The 21,855-nt window shown below is 39.7% G+C and overlaps 1 protein-coding gene across 1 annotated transcript; it reads left to right on the top strand.

The window, feature by feature from the left end:
• The first annotated feature begins 11 nt into the window (after positions 1-11).
• Positions 12-21,744, top strand: LOC110382235 (mitogen-activated protein kinase kinase kinase 7). The gene is made up of 10 exons (XM_021342758.3): positions 12-275; positions 357-656; positions 1,001-1,180; positions 2,016-2,151; positions 2,984-3,084; positions 3,449-4,135; positions 4,329-4,419; positions 19,914-20,098; positions 20,569-20,679; positions 21,146-21,744. Exons 1-10 carry the CDS (start codon positions 195-197, stop codon positions 21,239-21,241), a joined length of 1,968 nt encoding a protein of 655 aa, XP_021198433.3. The 5' UTR covers positions 12-194; the 3' UTR covers positions 21,242-21,744.
• Positions 21,745-21,855: the final 111 nt, after the last annotated feature.

Here is a 21,855-nt window from a genome sequence, read left to right on the forward strand (position 1 = left end):
TCGTGGTGTGACATTTGTTCTACAGTTTCAAAGATGGCTGCCTTGTCGCAGTTGCTTTTCTCTGCCAAACAATACTGAGAAAATTGAGATAACCAACTATTTTTACATTTTTATAAAGAAAATTAGGTAGATTTTAATAAATAACGTTAAATTAACGTGCTAGTCATTTTGATAATGTGATAATAAGTGTTCCCATGGCTTCCAATGTACAAGACTCACCTGTTCAGCAGACATTTGTGGAGGAGATAGATTACAATGAAATTCAAGAGTTATCGGTAAATATCAGGACATTATTTATTGTTTAGTCCATCATAGAACGGAGATTAGAAGTATAACTACTAAATTTGTGTCGTCAGGTGGTGGGCAAAGGCGCATTCGGAGTAGTATGGAAGGGTCTCTGGCGGAACACACTAGTAGCTGTAAAGCACATCAATTCAGAGGCTGAAAAGCGCGAGTTTTCTATAGAAGTGCGGCAGTTGTCTCGGGTGTCACACCCGAATATCGTGCGGCTGTATGGAGCGTGCACGAAGGGCGCCCACGTCTGCCTAGTCATGGAATACGCGGAGGGAGGTTCCTTGTACAATGTGCTGCACAACCGGCCCAAGCCTAAATATACTGCAGCCCACGCCATGAGCTGGGCTCGCCAGTGTGCAGAGGTTAACACTCTTTCTATTTTTCTTCTATTTACATTTAGTTGAAGTTCATACCCTTTGAAATTTAACTAATTTAGATGATATATGCCCGTCAAACTGAAGAGTTATATCTTATAAGTGATCCATATTAGAATACAAATAAAACATGCAAATCTAGAGAAACATCAATATCTTGTCAATTTTCAAATTTTATTTGTCAAGAATTGTTTTCTTTTACAGCTTATGTAAATTTTTTTCACATTTCGTGTTATAATGTTGATAATATGAAATCTAAATTATGTGTAATGAACAGCCTTACTTAACATGTGTGTGAACTTTAATATCATTGTTACAATTTCACTTTACAGGGTGTCGCCTACCTCCACGCAATGAAACCAAAGCCGCTGATACACAGGGATTTAAAGCCACCCAATCTGTTACTAGTGGGTGGAGGCCAGAGACTAAAGATCTGTGATTTTGGCACTGCTGCAGATAAGGCCACATACATGACTAACAATAAGGGCAGCGCAGCGTGGATGGCACCCGAGGTTAGTTCAATGTTCATAATAATAAATCTGCCCAATATAACAGCAGTCGTGAGGGAAAATATTCATCCACATCTGGTCTGCCTGTTTATAGTTGCTGAAAGAGTCCATTTGCATTTTTATGCCAGGATGTACTGCAATATTTTAAGATATGTTACATTATTTGCTTCTTCTAAGATACATAAGATTGAAAAGAGATAGGTACCTTCTGTCTTTAGCTGAGCTTATCAACAACAATACATACAGTTTATCATAATATTGTTAGTCTTATTAGAAATGATTACATGGTTACAAACAAACTTTCTCATACAAATAAAGAATGTATTTATTGATAGTATAATTAAATAAAGTTGGTAGGTATAATAGATGCTTTAGAAATAGATAGGGAGCAGAAGTAGGTATAATATTTTAATAGGCGCCAAAATTTCTACGAATTACTGATAGTAACCAATAGTCTTATCATATTTTTTGTAAGCAGACAGATTTGAAAGTTGTGTAAAAATGTTAGTCGAAAATTGAACTCTATAATCATATGAAGGCGTAGATATGAACTTCAACATATGTTGTGAAATGTTGGTGCATTTTGCTCAGTAACAAATTAATAATCATTACAAGAATTTAACCTACATAACACAAATTCCAAAACAATTGATAGTAAAATGACGAGTGGCTTAGTAGGACTTGTGAGAACTAATAAAATTGCACTGTAATCTAATCATATCAAAGCCAATCTCTTATACTATATCTTGTTCATTTCTTTGTAATAGATAATAAAAATACATTTTCCTTATTGTTATTTTGTTTTCCTGTATAAAGCGGTTGTTTATTTATATTTCAGGTGTTTGAAGGTTCAACATATACAGAGAAATGTGATGTGTTCTCATGGGGTATTATTTTATGGGAGGTCTTGTCAAGGAGGAAACCCTTTGAGGAAGGGGGATCAGCTTTTAGGATAATGTGGGCTGTGCATACAGGTATTGTAAATAGATTTGAAAACACCATTTGCTTGATACTGCTTTGTAAATATGTATAACAAAGCAACACAATTCTTTGAAATTTGACAATATTGCTGTACAAATTCATTACATCTGTACAACAAACCGTAACATCCCGTTAACATGAACCTGTATTAATATTTTATGATAACTGTTAAAATTATTCTCATTATGATGATGGATTATTGACGATATTATATCATGAAACAGGTTAATAACTTATTGGCATAATTGAAAAATTAACAAAAACATGTTCTTTGTTAGATTGGTCTGATACTTAGCTACTTTGTTACACTGGTTGATTTTGATAGTAAGTGGTAGTTAATTTACAGTTAAAAGCAAATTACTAGGTTTATTTTTATTGCTCCAATACAGTTAATAGTCCTGTTTAATCAAAGCAATACATAATACAGACCATAAATAGCAGCAATAAAGTTCACCCACAGAAGTAATGATCCTTAGACCAATAACAAACAATAAATAACTTTAAAAACCTTCATGTTAACTGCAGGTTTACTCATCAAATGTAAACAATAAAACTACCTATTAACGTTTTAGTTCCAATGAATTATGATATCACGACATTGTGATTCAGCCCACCTACCATCAATTATGTAGCTATAGCTATCTGCAGCATTGTGCATCCTTTTTACATCATTTGAATTTAGATCTCCTTTGAGATGTGACCTTTTTTTGAATTACGATAGTGTTCTAATTTCAAATGTTAGCTTGATTTTTTAAATTTTTTTTTATTTGTGATTTTAATAAGTTTGTGTACAATAATAAACTGTATTGATTTTCGTGTTTCTAGGTCAAAGGCCAAACCTGATAGAGGGTTGTCCTGAGCCAATAGAGCAGTTGATGACACAATGTTGGCACAAAGTTCCTGCGGAGAGACCCAGCATGGCCAAGGTAGGCTTCCATCCAAATTTAAATGATGAGTGGACCAATCTCTTGCCAATATTAAAGGTTAAACTATTATAAAGTGCTTAGTCACTAATTGTATTGGCATTCAATCACACAGGTGTTAGTGGTACACAATGCTTTAAAAAATAAGGAAGTGCAAACAACGTGTATAGATCTGTACACTATAGAATATGTCAGAAAGCAGATAAAAGTATAAATAAACAATTTCTAAAATATTTTATAGGTATTAGTTAGCTTAGATGAGTGTTAGATTAGACAAGTTTTGTTGCTTTCATCCAAAAAAAAATGACTTGCTTGCCTAATAAGTCTGAATGGAACATGTTACTAAATACTGTGCTTTATATTTCAGGTGGTAGAGATAATGACAGCACTATGTGAATTGTTCCCGGGCGCCGACACACCCATCAACTACGACGACTGTGAGGACGACGCCGCGTCGTGCTCCAGCGACGAGTACATGCCGTACGACACGCGCGACTCGCACGACTCGTACGACACGCACGACGCCGAGACCGCCTCCCTCCCCCCCGCGTCCGTCACCGCCACCCGCCCCCGCAGCTTCGTCGAGACGCAAGTGAGTAAGCTACAGAACCTCATGGCCGCCGAGGCGCATCCCAAAACCTCGGCCCTGCCCAAAGACGAGCCGGACGTGCATAACAGAATAGGGCCGGTCAGAATACCGCAGCAGTTCAAAAAGCCCGAGGCGTACGCGGAAGCGGGGAGGTCGGTCGCCTTCGGCCGGCCGGCGGGCGCGGGCGACGCCACCCCGCAGGACTCGCTGCGCCTGTCCGCCAGCCCCGCCGTGTTCAGCGAGAGCTCGTCGCCGCGCCGCCTGTCGCCCATCGCCAACTACAACGTGGGCAACATCAACCCGCGCCACGTGGACATGGAGGCCTGGCCCGCGCCCGACTCGCTGCGCAGCGAGGACAGCGCCGCCAGCCACAGCCCCGCCGCGCCCAAACACTACAATGGCAATCTGTCGCAGAGACCCATCGATGCCAGATACCAAACGCCCTTACAGATCGAAGTGGATCCAGTAAGTCTTCACAAACGTTACTAGTATCACCCTATCCTGTTCCTTGAACACGTATGTAGTGGGTAGTAGCAACGGTGAAGGTGCCTACTAACATGTTATATATATTATATTATGTATTTATATTTGTAATAAATGAAAATGCTCTGTATAGTTTTCTGCTAACTTTATATTAAGAAAATGTTTAATTTTTCAGAATTCATGGGAGTTGGTCGACGTGCCAATCAGTTATGATGATTATGTGGAAGTGAAAAATTCTGCTGGATTTGATAAATACTACACCGTGGGTAAGTATTGCATGTACTGTTTTCATTGTTCTTTATGAGTGTTCATTTCAGTTTTGAAAATAATTCTGAAACGATTACAAGAGTTCAATGCCGTAAAGGTTTCCTCTGCATATAATGTTAGCACGGTTTTTTGTATTTTTTCTAAAGGATCGTGGAGGTTGTTTGTCTGACCAAACCAAGGGCACTAGCGAATCCGAGTTCGCCTATTAACACTTGAAAGATATTGACACAACTTATATACTTGATGGTTTTATATTGGCGTTCAGTTTCATCGCTGCGTCTAACCGAAATCCTTAAGATTCAGGTGAAATTATAATCGCGTTGCAATATTTCTGCACGGTATAAGAATAGTAGAGAAGTCGTGATGATTCACAAATACGTACCGACCACGTGTGCTCGCTTTACGTGGGAGCACGCGAGACTAATGCGAAATGGCTTTTAACTCAATATAAATTACGCACTAACACCGAAAAACGGTTATAAATCACCGTATTTTTACCGCAATTGTTTTCAAAGTGTAATTAATGTGGGATCACGTAATACTCAGTCTAGTACTAGAAATAAACTGGACTGAGACTGTGACAAAAGAGTTTTTATTGTCTTTAAGCGAAAATTGGCACTCGAAAGTTTTAATACAGTTTAGTCATCTGGTTTTATGCAGCGTTTATAAGCTTTGTGCGGCCAAATATGACTCGAACTACCATTTTCTTATTGATGCAGGATTCTGTTATTTTATTATTTGATTTCTAAGAGTAGCACGTTACGCCCAGTGTAACTTTCGCTTCTAAATGAATCTGAATCTTCGCTATTTGGAAAAACGTTATTGGAATACTTTAAACTATGTATCTACTATTATAGCACATAGATGTCGCTGTTTGAAGTGTCCATAATAAAGCTACCATTTTTTTTATAATGAACTAATTTTGTACGTAAGAGTAAGCCCTTAAATAAACATGGTGAGAAATCTCAAGTTATTTCAAAATATGTTGTTATGTGTCAAGTAGGGTTTATTTATGTTTTTTTTTTATACATGCATGTTGTATAAAAAGATTATGAGAATATGAGATTCATACTATTTATTAGCTTGTATAGTGTTTCTATTGGCCACAAAATGAAACACATCAACGCAGTCTCGGTTGACAATGAAGTATGCATGTCAAAATATTATTCTAACAAGATTCGATTTAATATCGACCCCAAATGACAACCAAAAAGATTCCTTCAGTAGCAAACATAATTTAACTCAACATTTAACCGACACCAATAAAATATCTAAGTATAGCAAAGCAAAACATAATCTGCAGCCATAATTCAAGAGATCCGAGATTGTCGTCTAATCTGGTCGCAATGCATCAGAGAGTGAGTAACCGCGTGCAAATAGCCGAGTCCTGGCAGGACACGCCGTGACTCACGCTAGCGTTTATATTGCGTACCGAACCTTTAGGGTGCGGGATAGTTGTGTATCAATGTACTTCAAAAATATTACAGTTTTTAAATATAAAACATGCAAAGTATGAAAAAAGGACAGAAGTTAGGTAGCTAGGTGTAGTGAGCAAGACCGGTTGTCCTGAGGGGTGTGTGTATAAGAGCTTTGTCCACCTAGAACTGAAAAGACATATAATTAAGCTAATAATAATTATGTAATTTGTGGTAACACTTACACAGGCATTACAGAGTTAGAATTAAAAAAAAACTGTTTCACCAAAGACAATCTTAAGGGACTTAAGTTGTAAAATATTGGTATGTAAATCAGAGCAAATAAAATAGATTACTAGACACCCAGAATATCTAAAGTAATATATAACGAAATATGCATCTAAATAATAATAAATAAATAATTTTGTCGACCTGTATGAAGATGAGACCTTTATTGCGTATAAACCAATAAATTTATATCGCTTATATAATATTTAAACATGACGGGCGTCTGGGCAGTGATGTTATCTGGTGGAATGCAAAGACCTATCAGTTTTTTATCTTACGAATGAGTAACACGGGCCTAGTTTCTTATGCAGCCTTTTTAAGCAAGAGTGCTAGAAAACGGTGCAATTTGTTTTCGTGGCACTTAAACTAACACAATGCACGTTAAGCCAATAGTTATCACAATATTTTAGCTGCAATGGCTTTAATGACTTTTATACTATAGCATGGAATTTTTCAAAATTCATATTTCTTGTACGCTATGTCAAAGGCTGCATAAGATTGCAAAATCATCACAAAACGACTTTATTTATTTATTGAATAAGTTTGTGTTTTAGGAATTAAATTAGACACTTTAGCACTTTGTTGAAATATTGAAATTTTATGTTTTTTAGTACTTTTTCTATGTATAAAGTATCAAATCTTTATTCAAGTGTAACCAAACTTCTTGTGTAGTCTTGGGAAGTTCCTGTGCGTCACCCTTCATTTAGACCAGTAAACGATTACAGATTAACAGAACAATTGTTTGCACAATGGTCTGTCGTGCACCGTTTAAACTTCAACGCTCACAAACCCTTTATGTATTAGGTATTTATAAAACAAACAGTCTAACAGACTATACAGTAGTTCCCAGGATGCGCTAGGGTATCGCTTACAGCGTGGTGCTCAACAAGAGCCCTAATGTTAATTATAATGCGTAGTGTTAGCAGTTCTGAGAAGCAAGAGTACAGGCGTGCCGCCATTTGACAGCAAATACCGCGCACTCAAATATCAAGCGCTTAGTCATACGGACAGACATGTTATGCTGGTTTTATTATTACATAACTTATTTTTGCACTTTGCTCGAAATAAGTGCGTTAGAATATTAAAAGATACTACTGCGTGTAATCCAGGCTTTAAACACAAAGTGAATCATCGCCGGCATTATAAGTGTGTGTATAAATGTGGATGATGGAGCCAATCTCATTTGATGTTATTATTTTTGATGCTTGTTGCAAATCTTTCTGTAGTTATACTCAGTTTTTTAACGAGTTGAAGACTTATTTGAGGATATAAGAAAGCGTTCAAGGTAGGATGAATGAATTTATTTACTATCTTTCCGTCTTTTTAACGGCATTTTTGTTATATAAAACGTTCTTATATTATAAACGGTTACTAGTTCTCCCTGCCCATTTGTTATCCTTATTGAAGGCACTTCTTGATGAAACTTATATCACAGATTAAATATTCAAATTTTTTAACTAGTAATTGCCATATAACCTACTACCGTATACAGCCCTAGACAACGAAACTGAGTTAGCAAGTAGTTATTTAAATTATAAACTAAATCTTGATAACAATTTTCATGAACCTTTTAAAATATTGTAATTTTTTTTTGTCGTGTAACCTATTTGCTTTTTGAGATCGCTTTGATGAATGGAAAAGTGAAGCAGAATATGAACTAGATATTTTCTGAATAATAAATGGAAGTCCGACAGTTTAGTTCCGGCATTATTATTAGAGATTTTTTCGTACATTGCCGAGTTCTAGATTCGATTTTGAGTGAGATCATAAGCGTATTTATTTGTTTGGCACTAACATAATAGAAGTGTATTTTTTAACTTGCTACAGACATATTGGGGTCACATCGAAATAGCTTGTACGTTGAAGTGTCGAGTAATGGCGGATTTTAGTGGTACGCAATAAAACGTTGCGTGCATGTCGTTAATGTCATAGAGGTACATGCGCCCTGGGGTGCGTAGGAGCAGATTGCTACAGCTTTGGCGCCTTACCTACATGCACTAATGGACGGATTCCGAATTACTCGCTAAATTGTAAATCAATAAGTGGCCTTTGTTTCAAATATTGGATGTGATATATGAGGTAAATATTTTGAAGCATTTCTTTGTTTCTTAACCGCTTTACAATATCAACGATTTTTTTAAAGATGTTGTTGATTCATATGATCAGAAAGATTTTTAGAATGAAAAACTCTGATATAGCTTGGGTTTCGAAGTAATCTATCACCGAACTAATTTATAGACTAAATAAATGAAATCAGCTGACCCGATTATTTAAATAAGTATGTTCGATTCGTAATTCCAAGAAACAGTATAAAATTGTAGCGCCACTTTATACAATAAATCTTGTGTGTTGAGATTACGTGCTTCGTAGAACGCTTTTCCGCCACCAATGGAGTTTATTGTGAATCCAATGACTAATCTGATACAAAGTCGATTCTAACTCGAACCAAAATAAATCCATAGGAAAGACGGAATATCTCCAGCGTCACATAAAACAAGTTCTTTGAAAACGTTCGAACAATAAAATTGGTATTTTTCCTTGTAGAAATTATTGTTGATTGCAGATCTCCCAGATTCCAAGATCTCGGGCTGACAAAAAGTCGCTTAAGGAAAGAGGGCTCGGCTTCTTTCTTTCCTGTTATTAAGTCTCTTTATTAAAAGGCAGAAATGCTGATTACCTTATACTCGGCTGGCTTGCTTAATTGTTATAAAGCGCTGCTTTCTCTAAATCAAATAATAGCCACATCAAAGCGCAAGAAATTTTTCTAGCCCTATGTTATGTGTTCGCAGTCCATATTTACATGTGCAGCTGTCATAAAAACAGAGCAACGCCGTGACGTATGTATTGATGAGCTATACGCACGGCGTGTGTATGCGGTCCAGATGCGGCCCAGGCAGGACCGTCCCGCCGTGACTCACGCTTCTCGGAAGGGGCCGCGACTATTTTAGACTGTGTCCGCTTACCTTCTAGGAACCGGGTGCTGTGGGACCAACGACCGATCGCAAAGCCAAAGTATTGTTAGATCGCTAACGGGGTTGTTCCTGCCCACTAGTGGTTCCTAGTTTCATTCCCGCTAAAGTGCCGAATCCAGGAAATCGTTACTCGTAAGCTGCAACTTTGTACTCGTTTTTGGGTGGACGGCTCTCGCGCGTTTGTTTATTGTAAGTTATTATTTTTGGCTTGCTTCTGTATACCTTTGACTTGTTAGTTAGAATTGGAATATCTATGAGTAGATAACAGTGCTGGATACGATCAAATAATAATTATTTCTTTAAATCCACTCTTATTGGTCAGTTTCACCAGAAGACGAAAATCTCGTTGCTGTCCAGGTCATTCAATATTTATTCTACAATTTCTAAACCGTGTTTTATGATCACATTACTTCGGTTTTGCATCTGCAAAGTCCTTCCTCCTTGACCAGTCTTCATACATTACGTTTCTAATTGTTCAAACACTCCAGTTATGGCTTGGATTTCAGCAATAAAATTATATTTGAGAATCAAGAAGCCAGATCTCTCAGGATGATCTGTGAATAGTGTTGTGACGCTAGTTAGCGTGTTCTGTATCGACAAGCTTCCGCGCAGATGGCTAGACTGATCCCATTTTGTTTATATACGGTTTCCGCTGTCGCAGCAACACTACAGTCATCAAGCATACAGACATTTAATAACAACGTACTAAGTGCATCGTTATAGCCTTCGTTGTAAATGTGAACAAATGAGTATGTTTTTCCCACAAATAATTTGCTTGTACTGTGTAATGGGGTTTTGTATTGCGGTTCAAAGCAATCATAGTTATTACACATTTATTTTTCAATACATATTATTACACCTCAGTTTGTCATTAAAAATCTTTGTTTAGGTAGTGAATAGTGGTTAATAAATCTCTCGCGAGTGCTCCTTGAGCAAGCTACTTGCCCTCCTAATGATACATCATTAGGAGGGCAAGTACAGGTAATGATTTTACATCATTTTTTATAACACATCCCATCACATTTTGAATGAATACAAGTAGGTAGGCTTTATAGCACCGTAAAATGGAGGAGCAAATAACATGAGACCAAGTGCTAGCAAGCCTCTCTTAAAGTATTGCTGACGTCCTGATTCTTGGGTTTAATCAGTAAATTATAGTGTTATATAGTATACAAGAATCTGTAGTGTTACAGAAACGTCTAAAATCATATGGTGAAGTTGGAAATTTCGCAAATGTGTTAAGTGAGACGTGCCTCGTGGCTCGCGCCCGTTGACTCACGGAGCAGACGTCAATGCGGTAAGAACAGTATCACGGTAAAGTAAATAAGTCGTAATATTTTCATGGGTGCCGCCGCGGCGGGCACCTCGCCCGTTATGCGTTGCTCAAATAAACAAACGTGTTGATTTTTATACAGTATCGGCCTTTCCAGCGCCGGAATATCGCGGCGCGGCTCCAGCGAACCATCATCCGTGTACTCGCGCCGACGCTACGCGGAATATGTGCGTGTAACGTGCTCGCCTCGCACCAGAAACTCATTTTTTGTAAGCTCATTGTGGCAGGTAGATGTTTTGATTTTGAACTTTGAACTTGCTCTTTTTTTACTTACCTCAGATGCAAAAACAATATGAGCTTTTGCAGATTTTTTTGGTTGTGCCGTTGTGTGGTCTACCACAACGTAGTTTTTAAATGGTGCTTTTATTGTTTACGTTATACACACGTACGCAGGCTCAATAGTCTTGGACGTCAAAGTGAAATGAAAAGCCTGAAATTTTAATTCGATACTGTTTCTGTTTTCTACGCACTTTCATGTACGTAATATCAACTTTCGTCAAGTGTATTTAAGATTCCGCATGTACAACACACTATCTACCGTCTACTATATACCGTCGGACGTTCACACGTTACACACGGCGCATCATAGGCGAAAAAAATTCATTCACCTCTCATAATCCTCAAATTCTAAATAAAGCGAACGCATTTGTCCGGTGTCAACAAAAAGAAGCGCGTCGGGGTAGGCATGAATCAGCGCGATACAATTAATCTAATTTAAGGTTATCGGGAGGCATGGGACGGGCTCGCGACGCACAGTCTCGCGCTCCCGCCGCCGCCGGCGCATCGCTCCCGCACTGCACTCGGTGCAGCGGCGGCCGCCCTCGCACACGCGCGCATGTCCTAGTGATCGCAGTGAAATGCCGCAAACCGACTGTGCCGTCCAGCTCTCGATAACAGTGCAACCCCATTACGATACCGTGCAAGTGTTCCTTGACGTTTACATGAGTGAGTACTACATTTGAACACTAGTTTGTAGTGATGAAATTATCATCAGCTCACCATCAAATTATGTAAGCCAAAATAATACAACAGGTACTTGTAATCGAAAGGATATTTTCAGGTAAATACTGTATAGGTATTTTGCACAATAATTTATTTCATGAAATTTATTTCACAATATTGCAAAATTCATCAATTTGAAAAATATAGTTTTAATATTTTTTTATTGATCGCCCTTGAACTTGATTACTTAACTATTATACAAAGTCACGTAAATAAAGAGTATATGCAGATACATCTAACACTGGTGCTGTGCGGAAATTGTAAATCTTTAAAAAAATTGTTGTTCTCACATGTAATGGTCATCCAAAAATCCAACTCACACAGTTATAAAGAAGCCTTGATAAGGGTTCACCTTGAAATAATGATGTATTACCTGAATGTTCTTAGAAGTTAAATATGCTTGTCTGTCCTTATTTTTTTGTGTTCGAAACTTGCTGAAATGAATCAAATTGATTGATAAATTATTTATCTTATTCCTTGTCAATGTTAACCTTCATAATACTTCAAGTTAACAAGAAATAAGTCCTTGAACTACAAACCAGTTACCGAAGAATTTATTGCAGTTAGAAGCTTCCATTAATCAATACAGAAATAAGAATTGACTGACACAGTAATCACGCGGTAAATTTTATCTTAACGATCGGCGACAGTGAAATAATCTTCTGTCAAAAGGTAATGCCAAAATCTGTCAGCTAACGACTATCTAGCAGCGACGAGAGACGCTTTCGGCGCGCCGATGAATCACTGCTAATTATTTTATGATTCGCGAGCAGAGCTGTGCGTGCGACGCCTCAACTAAACAATTAGGGAGCTATTCACACGTCGGGTTGCTACCCTATGTCAATTCAATATACCCCTCAAGCAACACCAGCTCCTGACTGAACCATCTGGGCCACTATCCAAAATCTGGCTCTAAATTTATGCCCAATGTTAACTCTTTTGTTAAGAGATCTCTTAGAGACGGCAATAAACAATCCTCTTTGAAGATTCCGAAATAGTATTGTTTACAACGAACGCTATCGTAGTGTTAACACGTAACCCTTTACCTATAGTAACGGCACTGTCGAATGTGCATCTGGTTAGTTCTAAAATAACTCTAAGATTAAACAATTCTATGGAGCTTGAGCTGAGAGCCTCGTCCAGTGTACCTGACCCAGAACCTGCGGCGTTGGCGTGCTGCGTGTTGGACAATAACGTGCTACATTATGTCAGTAAACTTCATCTACTTTCTACAGCCTACGCTACGTTACGTTTATAAACTGTTGTATTGGAGCCAAACTGACTATTTCCTTTGATCTTGATCTGTTACCAATAGCAATGCTCTCCCGCGACCTTGGAACTGAACGGTCCGAAGCCGTACCATATGTGGTCGCAACAATAACTATAATAAACATCGTAAATACGCCAGTGATGAGACATTTTGCAGACGGCGCCTACAGTGATTCAGTCTGGAGCGCGATTGCCTTTATAGTTGGTGGTTGGTCGCGGCGGCCGGGCCGTTGGCATCGGCATCACGACATGACTAACCGCCGCCCGCTCTAGATACAATCAAAATATGTGACAAGTTTATTTCTATTCGGAACAACACATTCTGCTCGATATATCCCGCGCCTCAAAGTTGAACATCTGCTGATTTTTTCTACGACATAAGTAGGTCGGGGCTCGCGCCTGCGTCACGCGCCCTGGCCGCGGCCGCTCACCGGTCGCTTACGTTTACGCCAAATTGTTACGCTGTTTTTCTATGCCGGTGCAGCGTCAGCTTTATGTGTGGATGAAGCTAGATGCAATCACAGCAACAAACTATGTCTCAACCCCGACAAACAGGTGCAAAACACAATATTCTCTTCACCGTTAAGGTTTAAAATGAGTCCACATTCAAAACTTCATCAAAAGTTAAAAGAAGACTTATCTGCTTTTCAGAAGATTTTTGTAATGTTCGTGCATAAAAGACGTTATGGCTGCAATGTCACTAGATTTTAAAGTCCCAAAAATTCTATTTTACAAAAAACATTCGTACATAATCATATGCGTACGAATCTCATTCCAAAACATAATTGTATTGTAAGACCTATATTGTACCTAACCATATTTCAAGCAAATAAATATATTCTATTCAATCACTAGATGAATAATTGCTAAATCGTTACGAAGCCAATAAAATGCCAATAAATGTAATCTAGAACAAAATCAATGTGTTCGTATACATAAGATTGTATAAGATATAAGTGTACGTAAGATGTAGCGTGTTGTGGCGTAGGGGCTGGTCGACGCCGAAATACGCGGTGAGTCAGCGCGCGTTTCACAACGATACCTCTGCCAATAGCTTTTGTATTACTTCCTACTGCTGCCACTATATACCACTTCTGCTGGGAAGATTCCTCGCTTTGATAACTCGCCGTAGCGTCATCTAATGTTTGCTTTCGATGTTGTTGTTTATTTAATGGAGTAATTAATCGTTTGTATGAAAAATACTTGAATAACGTCGTATGAACAAAACGGATGAAAGTCTGATGAAACTTTTGTGTTCCAAGATCGTTGCAAAACATGTTTTCGAAAAACATCTCAATAGTGCTCAGTCAGCTTTTCAGAAGAAATTCAATAATTTCCTGTTTACACCGAAATTCGGTTTACGATTTAATGAGTCACGTACTTATTTTAATCGGATTAACAAAACTTTTAACCTCAATCTCAATAAAAATCTTCAAACGCAGAAAAAGTTTAAATGTTTTCAATTAAGGTGCGAGTTTACATACATTTCAAATATTGGTAATTAATTTTTCAATAATTCCAAGGTTTTCGATAATTAATGAAACGAATAACGCATATAAATGTTCTCTTTCTGAAATGTTACTATATTTTTTCCTCCACTATTTGGCATCACTTCAGAAACAATCTGGAAAATAAGTATCAACAGTACGTTTTCAATGGGCGTTAGAATAATACATAATTGTCAATAGTATCGTAAGACGTAACGTTGAGCGTTGCTCAGCCGAGGCACTTCCGAGTGGCGAGCCACCCACACCGCGTAGTAAACTGAACCACAACAACATTCTTCACCTCCGCTGGTTTACGTAAATTAACAACCGCACTATTCTAAATAACAAAAAAACTCTTAATAAACAATTAAATCGACTTGAACGCGAACTTTAACATCAATCCACGTGTTTCAATCCTTAGGTCTGATCATGGACCAGAATAAACGAAGCTCGCGTCCGTTGCTATTGATTTTTACGACTTGCGTTGAGATAGCAAATCTCGAGTCACATCTGTCCTGTGACTAGTCCTGCTTAGTATCCCGGCGGTTCTTTGATGTGATCTGGATACAATCACCTATATAGCGCATTAACGGTGACTGCCCCAGTTCTAGTTTCGCCGTAGAAGTTGGCACGAAATTGTAAACTGCCCTCTTTACTAAAGGCGCTAAATATCCAAATAGCATTGTACTATAAAATGATCTTATTCGCCATCACGCGTGGGAATTAATTTGCATACTATGTTAATGTTAAATACCAATGAATGTCCCTTCGACATAATTTACTTTGAACACTTGTTGAAAAAAGATAAATCTGTTTCACTACTTTTAACTGTTTGGTGAGTCAGTGTGTCTGCTCGTCGCTACAGTTTCACATGTATTATTGTCCTTTAGGTACTCTTAAATCGTACACAAGGACGGCTAAATTCGCTTGGTAGATATTTCCGGATCGAATGAAAGTGTCTCCGGTGAATCAGACTTTTTTGAACGTACGACGTAATTCCCTGTCAGTTGCCCAACGCGATCCCAGCATTAAAAGTTTGGGCATTCTGTGAATTTTTGGCACTCGTCTGCAGCATAAGTGATAGCACTTAAAATTGAGTGGACCTATTTTGTAAACAAAAGGGAATGTTAAAGTCATAATGTAACATCCACCTGTTTACTCATAGGGTTACGCAAATATTTATTCAAAGACAAAATATTACAATTCCCACACAAAATTTCCGCGATTCAACGTAGGTTTTGAGTTTTGAGCGTCTAGAAGCGTTAACCGACTTTGTAGACAGACATTTGCCTGGTTGTCATGTGGCTGCTCATAAATCGGCCCGCTAATAGAATAAGTGTCGTCCCGTGGACAGTTTCCGTGAGGTGTCACCACCACTGACGCAATGGCTCGGTCTGCGGCCCGTCCCGACGCCAAATCGAAAACATATTAAAGCCGCCGATCAAAGAGCTTTCCCTCGCTCACCAGATTTATGGTATTACGGAATTGTTTTGTAGATCACGCTGTGCGTTAAACATGGATTAAAAGACGTCTAAATAAGATGTGTAGTAAACGTCTTTTAGTAAACTTATGAGACATTAACCGAAATATAGGACTTTGGATTCTAGTAAAATCTAATCGAAGGTTCTGTCAAATTCTAGCGTAGGATAAACTTTATCACAATATATACCCCTTCATTTATAATACTAAGAATCAATTTTACCACCAATTTACCCACTGAATGCTCCTGCCTTAGATCGAAGGGCATAGTTACTTACTACTCGTTATGTAATGATTGTAATTCGGTAATCTTTCTGCTTCCAAATATGTATATTTTGATGACTAGTTCTTCTACGTTTTCTACCCTGACCAAAACCTTCACAACCATTCAATATTTTTAACTTTTCAGACATTCCATTTGCAGAACCATATGTTCCATCGCTGTTTGATAGCCTCCTTTATTATGCTTATCAACGTTCAATCCTTCTCCATGTGAGAGGAGCTCTGAGCCCAGCTGTGCGACGATAAAAAAGCTGCTGATGATGATTTTAACAACATCTTCACCAATAGATATAACAGAAGTGAGAACATGACCTTTAAAGACGGCGAAGACTTCGTGTGTTGTTTTTGTTGCCATTGTTATTTTTTCGGCAATCGAAACTCTTCCGCATCAACGTTTTTATTGCAGTAACGGACCGTATTGTGTTGCAAATCGCAATAAGATACTTTAACTTTTTAGTTTCTTCAGGTTAAATGCATTAAATCTGTTCATTATTATCTTTTTGAAAATAAGTAACTGTTAAGGGTCGGTATCGGTGTTTGGATGTCCATCTCTGTCTAATTTCAATTAAGTAAAGAAAGAGCTAACAAAATGTGTAAATATTTTTCATCTTACTCCAAGTGTATTTATTATTGGATAAATTGAAGTGCAGCTAAAACTTCACCTTGTCTGGACGTGAAACAGTTCCTGAGGATTATATCCGGATAGCTTAATCTCCATCTTGTGCGTGCACGCATCTCTCAGGCGCTGCCTTATCTTAGTGGAAGAGATAGATTGCCAGAGTAAAGTCTGCAGTTAGTTCCTCGTATGAATTTTATAGTTCGCCGAAGTCGGTATTCGTAAAATGTTGTGTGTTAGTCATGATCTTCCATCTGCCGCTTCCAGGCATCTGTTAACGAGTGCCTCCGAGGCGCCCCCCGCCCCCCGCACGTTCATTATCACTTCGGTAATGCAATTAGCCTCGTGTCTACTAACTAGATGCTGCTCATTAACGTGACGTGGTTAATAGCGTAATAGACATCGTTAAAAATGCTACACGAGTTGCAGAGTCCTCGGAGATTGAACACTTCCAGTACGGGGATGACCGAAATGCAAAAGATATTTGAGCACCTCAGAGCCAGCATTGTTTTGTTTTTCTGTTTTTATAGTATCGTTAAGAACATCTCAAACCCGCTAACATCTCTATTCTGCTATAGCTATACAAAGTTAAAATGTCAGAGTAGAACGTTGTAACACAAAATCTTTCAGCGGATCCCATCTGTAGTGTCGTAAAAAGCATCGCTCATAAAATAATAAACGTTTCCTCAAAGCGTTCTTTAACTACGAGGTGTAGTTGCGGAAATTTAAAACAAATTCCTCGCTTTCCACTTCCGCTGAACGTTGAGATTTATGCTTTGGATTATTCTGGGAGTCTTAAGGAGTGCGTAAGTTACGCCCCGAGTGTAATGCGCTATTAAAGCGGCGCGCCACGCCATTATGGCGGCAACATTATGCTGCAGGGCACGCGTGTGCACCTGATGACAGCTAGCCTGCTTGATAATGTTGCCTGCTACTGGCTATTCCTTGTCACAGCCCGCTTATGTCTATCAACAACAACAACTTTGTTTTGTTGGACAACAACACATAAATAAGGGTGTTGTGTAAACAGAGTTTAATGTATTTTAGTTACTGACCTGACTCTAAGGGTCAATTCTCACTGAAAGAGCAGCGGCCGGCAGCGGCCGTAAGAGCACGGAAAATGTAAGAGCGCGGCGCGGTGCGGCGCCGCGCGGCGCCGCGCGGCCCGCCGCGCTCGCGCTCTATCCCTTGCAATTACGGCCGCTGCCGGCCGCTGCCGGCCGCTGCTCTTTCAGTGGGAATTGACCCTAAGTCTGGAAATCATTGTGCATTTTATTACTGACGACTCTGTCATTGTTGTTGCTGTTTTCGAAGCATGTTGCAATACCGGTAGAGAAGCGAGACGAAGAAAAGTATGTTGAGAACCTCGTTTTTAACTTCCCACACAGATTTTGAGTTATTTGTTTACTATGATACAACAACAAGTTATTTAGTATACTGTAACCAGGCGGTGAACGTGCTCGTGTGTAAGATGCTTGTCAATACGACCTTAATTTTTGGCGAGTTCTTCCAATAACATGCCCAAGTGATGTGACAGTTTTATAGACGTTTAACACATGTCACATGTTGATGGTGACATGCATTTACGTCGGACCTACGTTGCTTTTGCGCACTGCACATTGGCCTGGCTATGCACGGCGCAATCGCACCTATGAATTAGGGCTGTGATGCCGCAATAATTGGGCCCTAATTTATCCGAGCGCAAGGCGGGCACGCGAGCATCAGCCGCGGCACACGCGCCATGTGACGCGAGCGCATCGTCGGCGCCCAGCCGACGCTCACATGTGTGTTTACAAGCCAAACGGAGTTTACAATCACCGATAACCTGCAGGTTATGAATTGAAAGGCAACATGTCGGGCGCCGGTGTAGCGGGGTGGGGCTGAGTGTGGTCGGTGGTCGGTGGCGGTGCCGGGTGCAAGAGCAGCGCGTGGGCGCGGGTCGTCGACCGCTGCACAGAGAGCGGTGCGCGCCCTGCCAGCGAAAACGGCAGAAAACCTCACGAAGGGCGGCAGCACACGGTGTCCGCATTTAGCTCGGCCTGACGTCGCTGAGTCACCAGTCCGCGAATAGCGGCGGTTTGTTTGTTGCACCGCCCGCTCCCGGCTCTCCCGTCGATTATTTCGAGCGGGCGGCGGCGTGCACAGCAGTCTTGAGCGCAGTGTCCCCGCGAGCGCACGCCATGCCGCCGCTGCCCGCGCCGCCCGCGCGCCTGCGCCGCCCGCACGCCCGCGACTGTGACGCCGGACCCATCGTCACCACCATCAGGGACACAGTCAGCTGTAGTTGGATATTTTATAGTGAGTGTCGCCCGCCACTCCGCCTACGCGACGCGACGCCAAAACTTAGGCCGCACTACACCGTGGACCACGTCTTATGCTAGCACGCTTCCACAGCCATTGTTTCTCAAGTTATTCAGTGATTTCAGCCTTCATAGGCTCTAATCGTACTGTGTGATTCCTTTCAAAAAGGATTCCCGGTTTATGTGTCGTAATCCGAGTGTTATGTGTATTCAAAATATTTCATATTTACATCCGAAACCCGCTCCTAAGTGACCCGTACGTACCTCCGTGCTTTATACAAAAGCCCAATCTCATTTCCGCATTTATGTATTAGAAAGATTAAAGAAAATTAAGACTTATTTAGCAATGTTTTAACGCATCGGTTGTCGCGAATTAATCGCAAACAAGGAATCACAGAAACATTTGTGCTAAAGCAACTGTTTGCTCGTTAGCTATCGTCTCGTCTGTGTTGGAACAGAGCGCAACACTACATCGATGATGTATTGCTTATCAACGCCTTGTTAGTACACTGCTGCCATCTATTTGCGGGAAAAGGCATCATAATGTTGAAAGCAAGAAATCTAGGTGAAGCGTCTGACATCAGCAACTCCGGAGTAAATTTAACTCTTGACGTATTTAACCGTGCCGTGGGACTGCCGCCGATTCCTTCAAACACTCGGATTGTTCTCGCGCTCGCTCCTATTAGTCGATCATTGTTTTAATTGCGTCATTGAATCGCGCACGGCATCATTATTATTAGTGGCGTATGCGTCTTAGGATACGTAATATTTTGTTGCTAGCAGTGTTTCAGCGCACAATTGTTCTATTGCTAGCTTTGCCGTGTTCTGTTTGACGTCGGTTTGAGCTTCGGAAGACAGCTTTTGTTCTATATTTACTGGTGGACCTTGTGGTGCTAGAAACGATCTCATTCGTTTTAGGTAGCGAGTGTTATAATACAGATTATATTGCAGAGTAAATAAGAAAATTGCTCTGCGCTACAGTAATTTCTAATGTGGCAACCCGCGTTCCCTCTGTTCTCTTGTAGTAAAGTGTTTGTTTGTGTTGTGCAGGTAACAGCAGCGCATCGACAGGGGGCGAAGGCGCCGCGCCGCCGCCCTCGGAGCCCGACCCGGCGCTCGACTCGATGCACATGATGCTGGACCCGCACCTCAGGCCTATCTCGCCGGACCTCAACAACGAGGAATCCAAGAGAATATTCGAGGAACACAAACAATTAGCACAGGAGTACCTCAAGGTAAGACATAAAACAACAAATAAATCTATAGCATTGCCACGTTATATGGCATGCTTATTCTGTGTCCAAAGTAAAGGCCAGCTTCTAGGTCCCAAGAAGAGATACATACCATTCAAACACCATGACCCGTGGGTTTGATTGAACGGTTATTTTAACAAATACACAGTTATGTTTGTTAGGTTTTAATTTTTACATAATATAAATACCCTCCATAAGTTCGTATGGACATGTTATGAGAAGGGATGAAAAACTTGCAACAAAGTGCATGTGAAGTATGCATTTAAGTAGATGGATGTAGAGGGAGAGGAAGAAAAGGTGGAATGCCTGAAAGTTGACGTGAATAAGAAATTGGAATTCGCCCCAAATAAAATTGGAAAAGTATCAGTTTTCCTCGGGATTTAAAAGTTATTGTAAAGAGACAAAACCAAGTAAATCGTATAATTTACCTTATTTCTAATAATTAATTCCAGATACAGACTGAGTTCGCTTACCTCAGCAATCACAAAGCAGAGTTAGAGGAGAAAATGGATGACGACGAGCTACGGCAGAAGAGAGAGATTATACAGTTAGAGAAGGAAAAGGTAAATATACTTTAATATTATTCCATATATGGATCTTTATAATTATATAACCAAATTCGTACATTACTTACAACACAAGACCGGCTGAAAATCGGTAGGTTGGTAAATTAGAACCAGAATACGGAAATAAGATATTTTTTATCCATCCGGGTAAGGGAAGAAGTTTCCCCGCGACGCGACGCGACGGACTGAGAGCAATCGAAAAGCATACTCAGGTCGCACCAAATTATAAAGAACTAAATAGTGAAGTGGTGACTTGGCGACACAAAAATGTATCGTATTGTCTACCGTCTTGCCTTACCTGTCAAACTCGCAACAACTCCCAAGTCCCACGAATCGATGTTTTCTGTAGATATACCTATATTGTGACCAACATATTGTGTATTAAAACCGTTTGGTAATGAAAACTGAGAAAGATTTAAATATATAAACTCACAATATTAAACCAATTTTGTCTTAATTCCAGGACTCATTGATCAAGCTATACTGCAGCCTAAAGAAGCAGTTGGCGCGAGCGGAGAACGACAGCTGGCTCCACCCCGAAGAGATGCCGCTCGAGTGACCGCGTGACGTCACGCCTCCAGCACCGTCATTGATCTCAACCTACCAAATGAGCCTTCCGCTGTTCGGTCTCTCCTCACACGTTTAGTTCGTAATGCATGTTTATTTCGTATAATGTCTATCGTACCTCACCAGTTCGCGCTAACGAGCGCAGCCACGTCTCTTGTACATAGTCGTGTAACCTTGACATTTTATCAGTTTTGCCGTTATATTCTACGTAGCCGTTTCTTTCAATCTTCACTAACTTTACCACCGTGAACAACTAATGTCTTTGTCGTTGTAAAAAGCACGTTTTAGTGCTTTATATATGTGAGTGTTATCCAAAAATATTGAAGTAGTTTGTCATACTTTTATACGAAAGTATAGAATATAATTTTGTTTATTATTTTGTATCATTTATTATAGAGTGTGATATGCATTTGTTTTGATTGTATACTTGTAAGATAGTATTAGCAGTATTAGGTAAGTTAAATAATGTTAAGTTTAATAAATTTTTGTGAAATATTTATATGTTTAATTGATATACATCGTCGATAACATCCAAACTGCCGTCCAAAGGGAACTACTGCCCTCGCCCTAATAAAAAGTCGTAGCCTACGTCTCGTTCGTCGTCGA

Source organism: Helicoverpa armigera, chromosome 18 (genome assembly GCF_030705265.1).
Source record: "Helicoverpa armigera isolate CAAS_96S chromosome 18, ASM3070526v1, whole genome shotgun sequence".
Classification (NCBI taxonomy): domain Eukaryota; kingdom Metazoa; phylum Arthropoda; class Insecta; order Lepidoptera; family Noctuidae; genus Helicoverpa; species Helicoverpa armigera.

Bases quoted from the DNA above. Each gene is read 5' to 3' on its own strand.
- LOC110382235 (XM_021342758.3), top strand. From the start codon at position 195: ATGGCTTCCAATGTACAAGACTCACCTGTTCAGCAGACATTTGTGGAG. The intron at 657-1,000 runs GTTAACACTCTT...TTCACTTTACAG, and splicing joins GGGCTCGCCAGTGTGCAGAG to GGTGTCGCCTACCTCCACGC. The intron at 20,680-21,145 runs GTAAATATACTT...TCTTAATTCCAG, and splicing joins TACAGTTAGAGAAGGAAAAG to GACTCATTGATCAAGCTATA.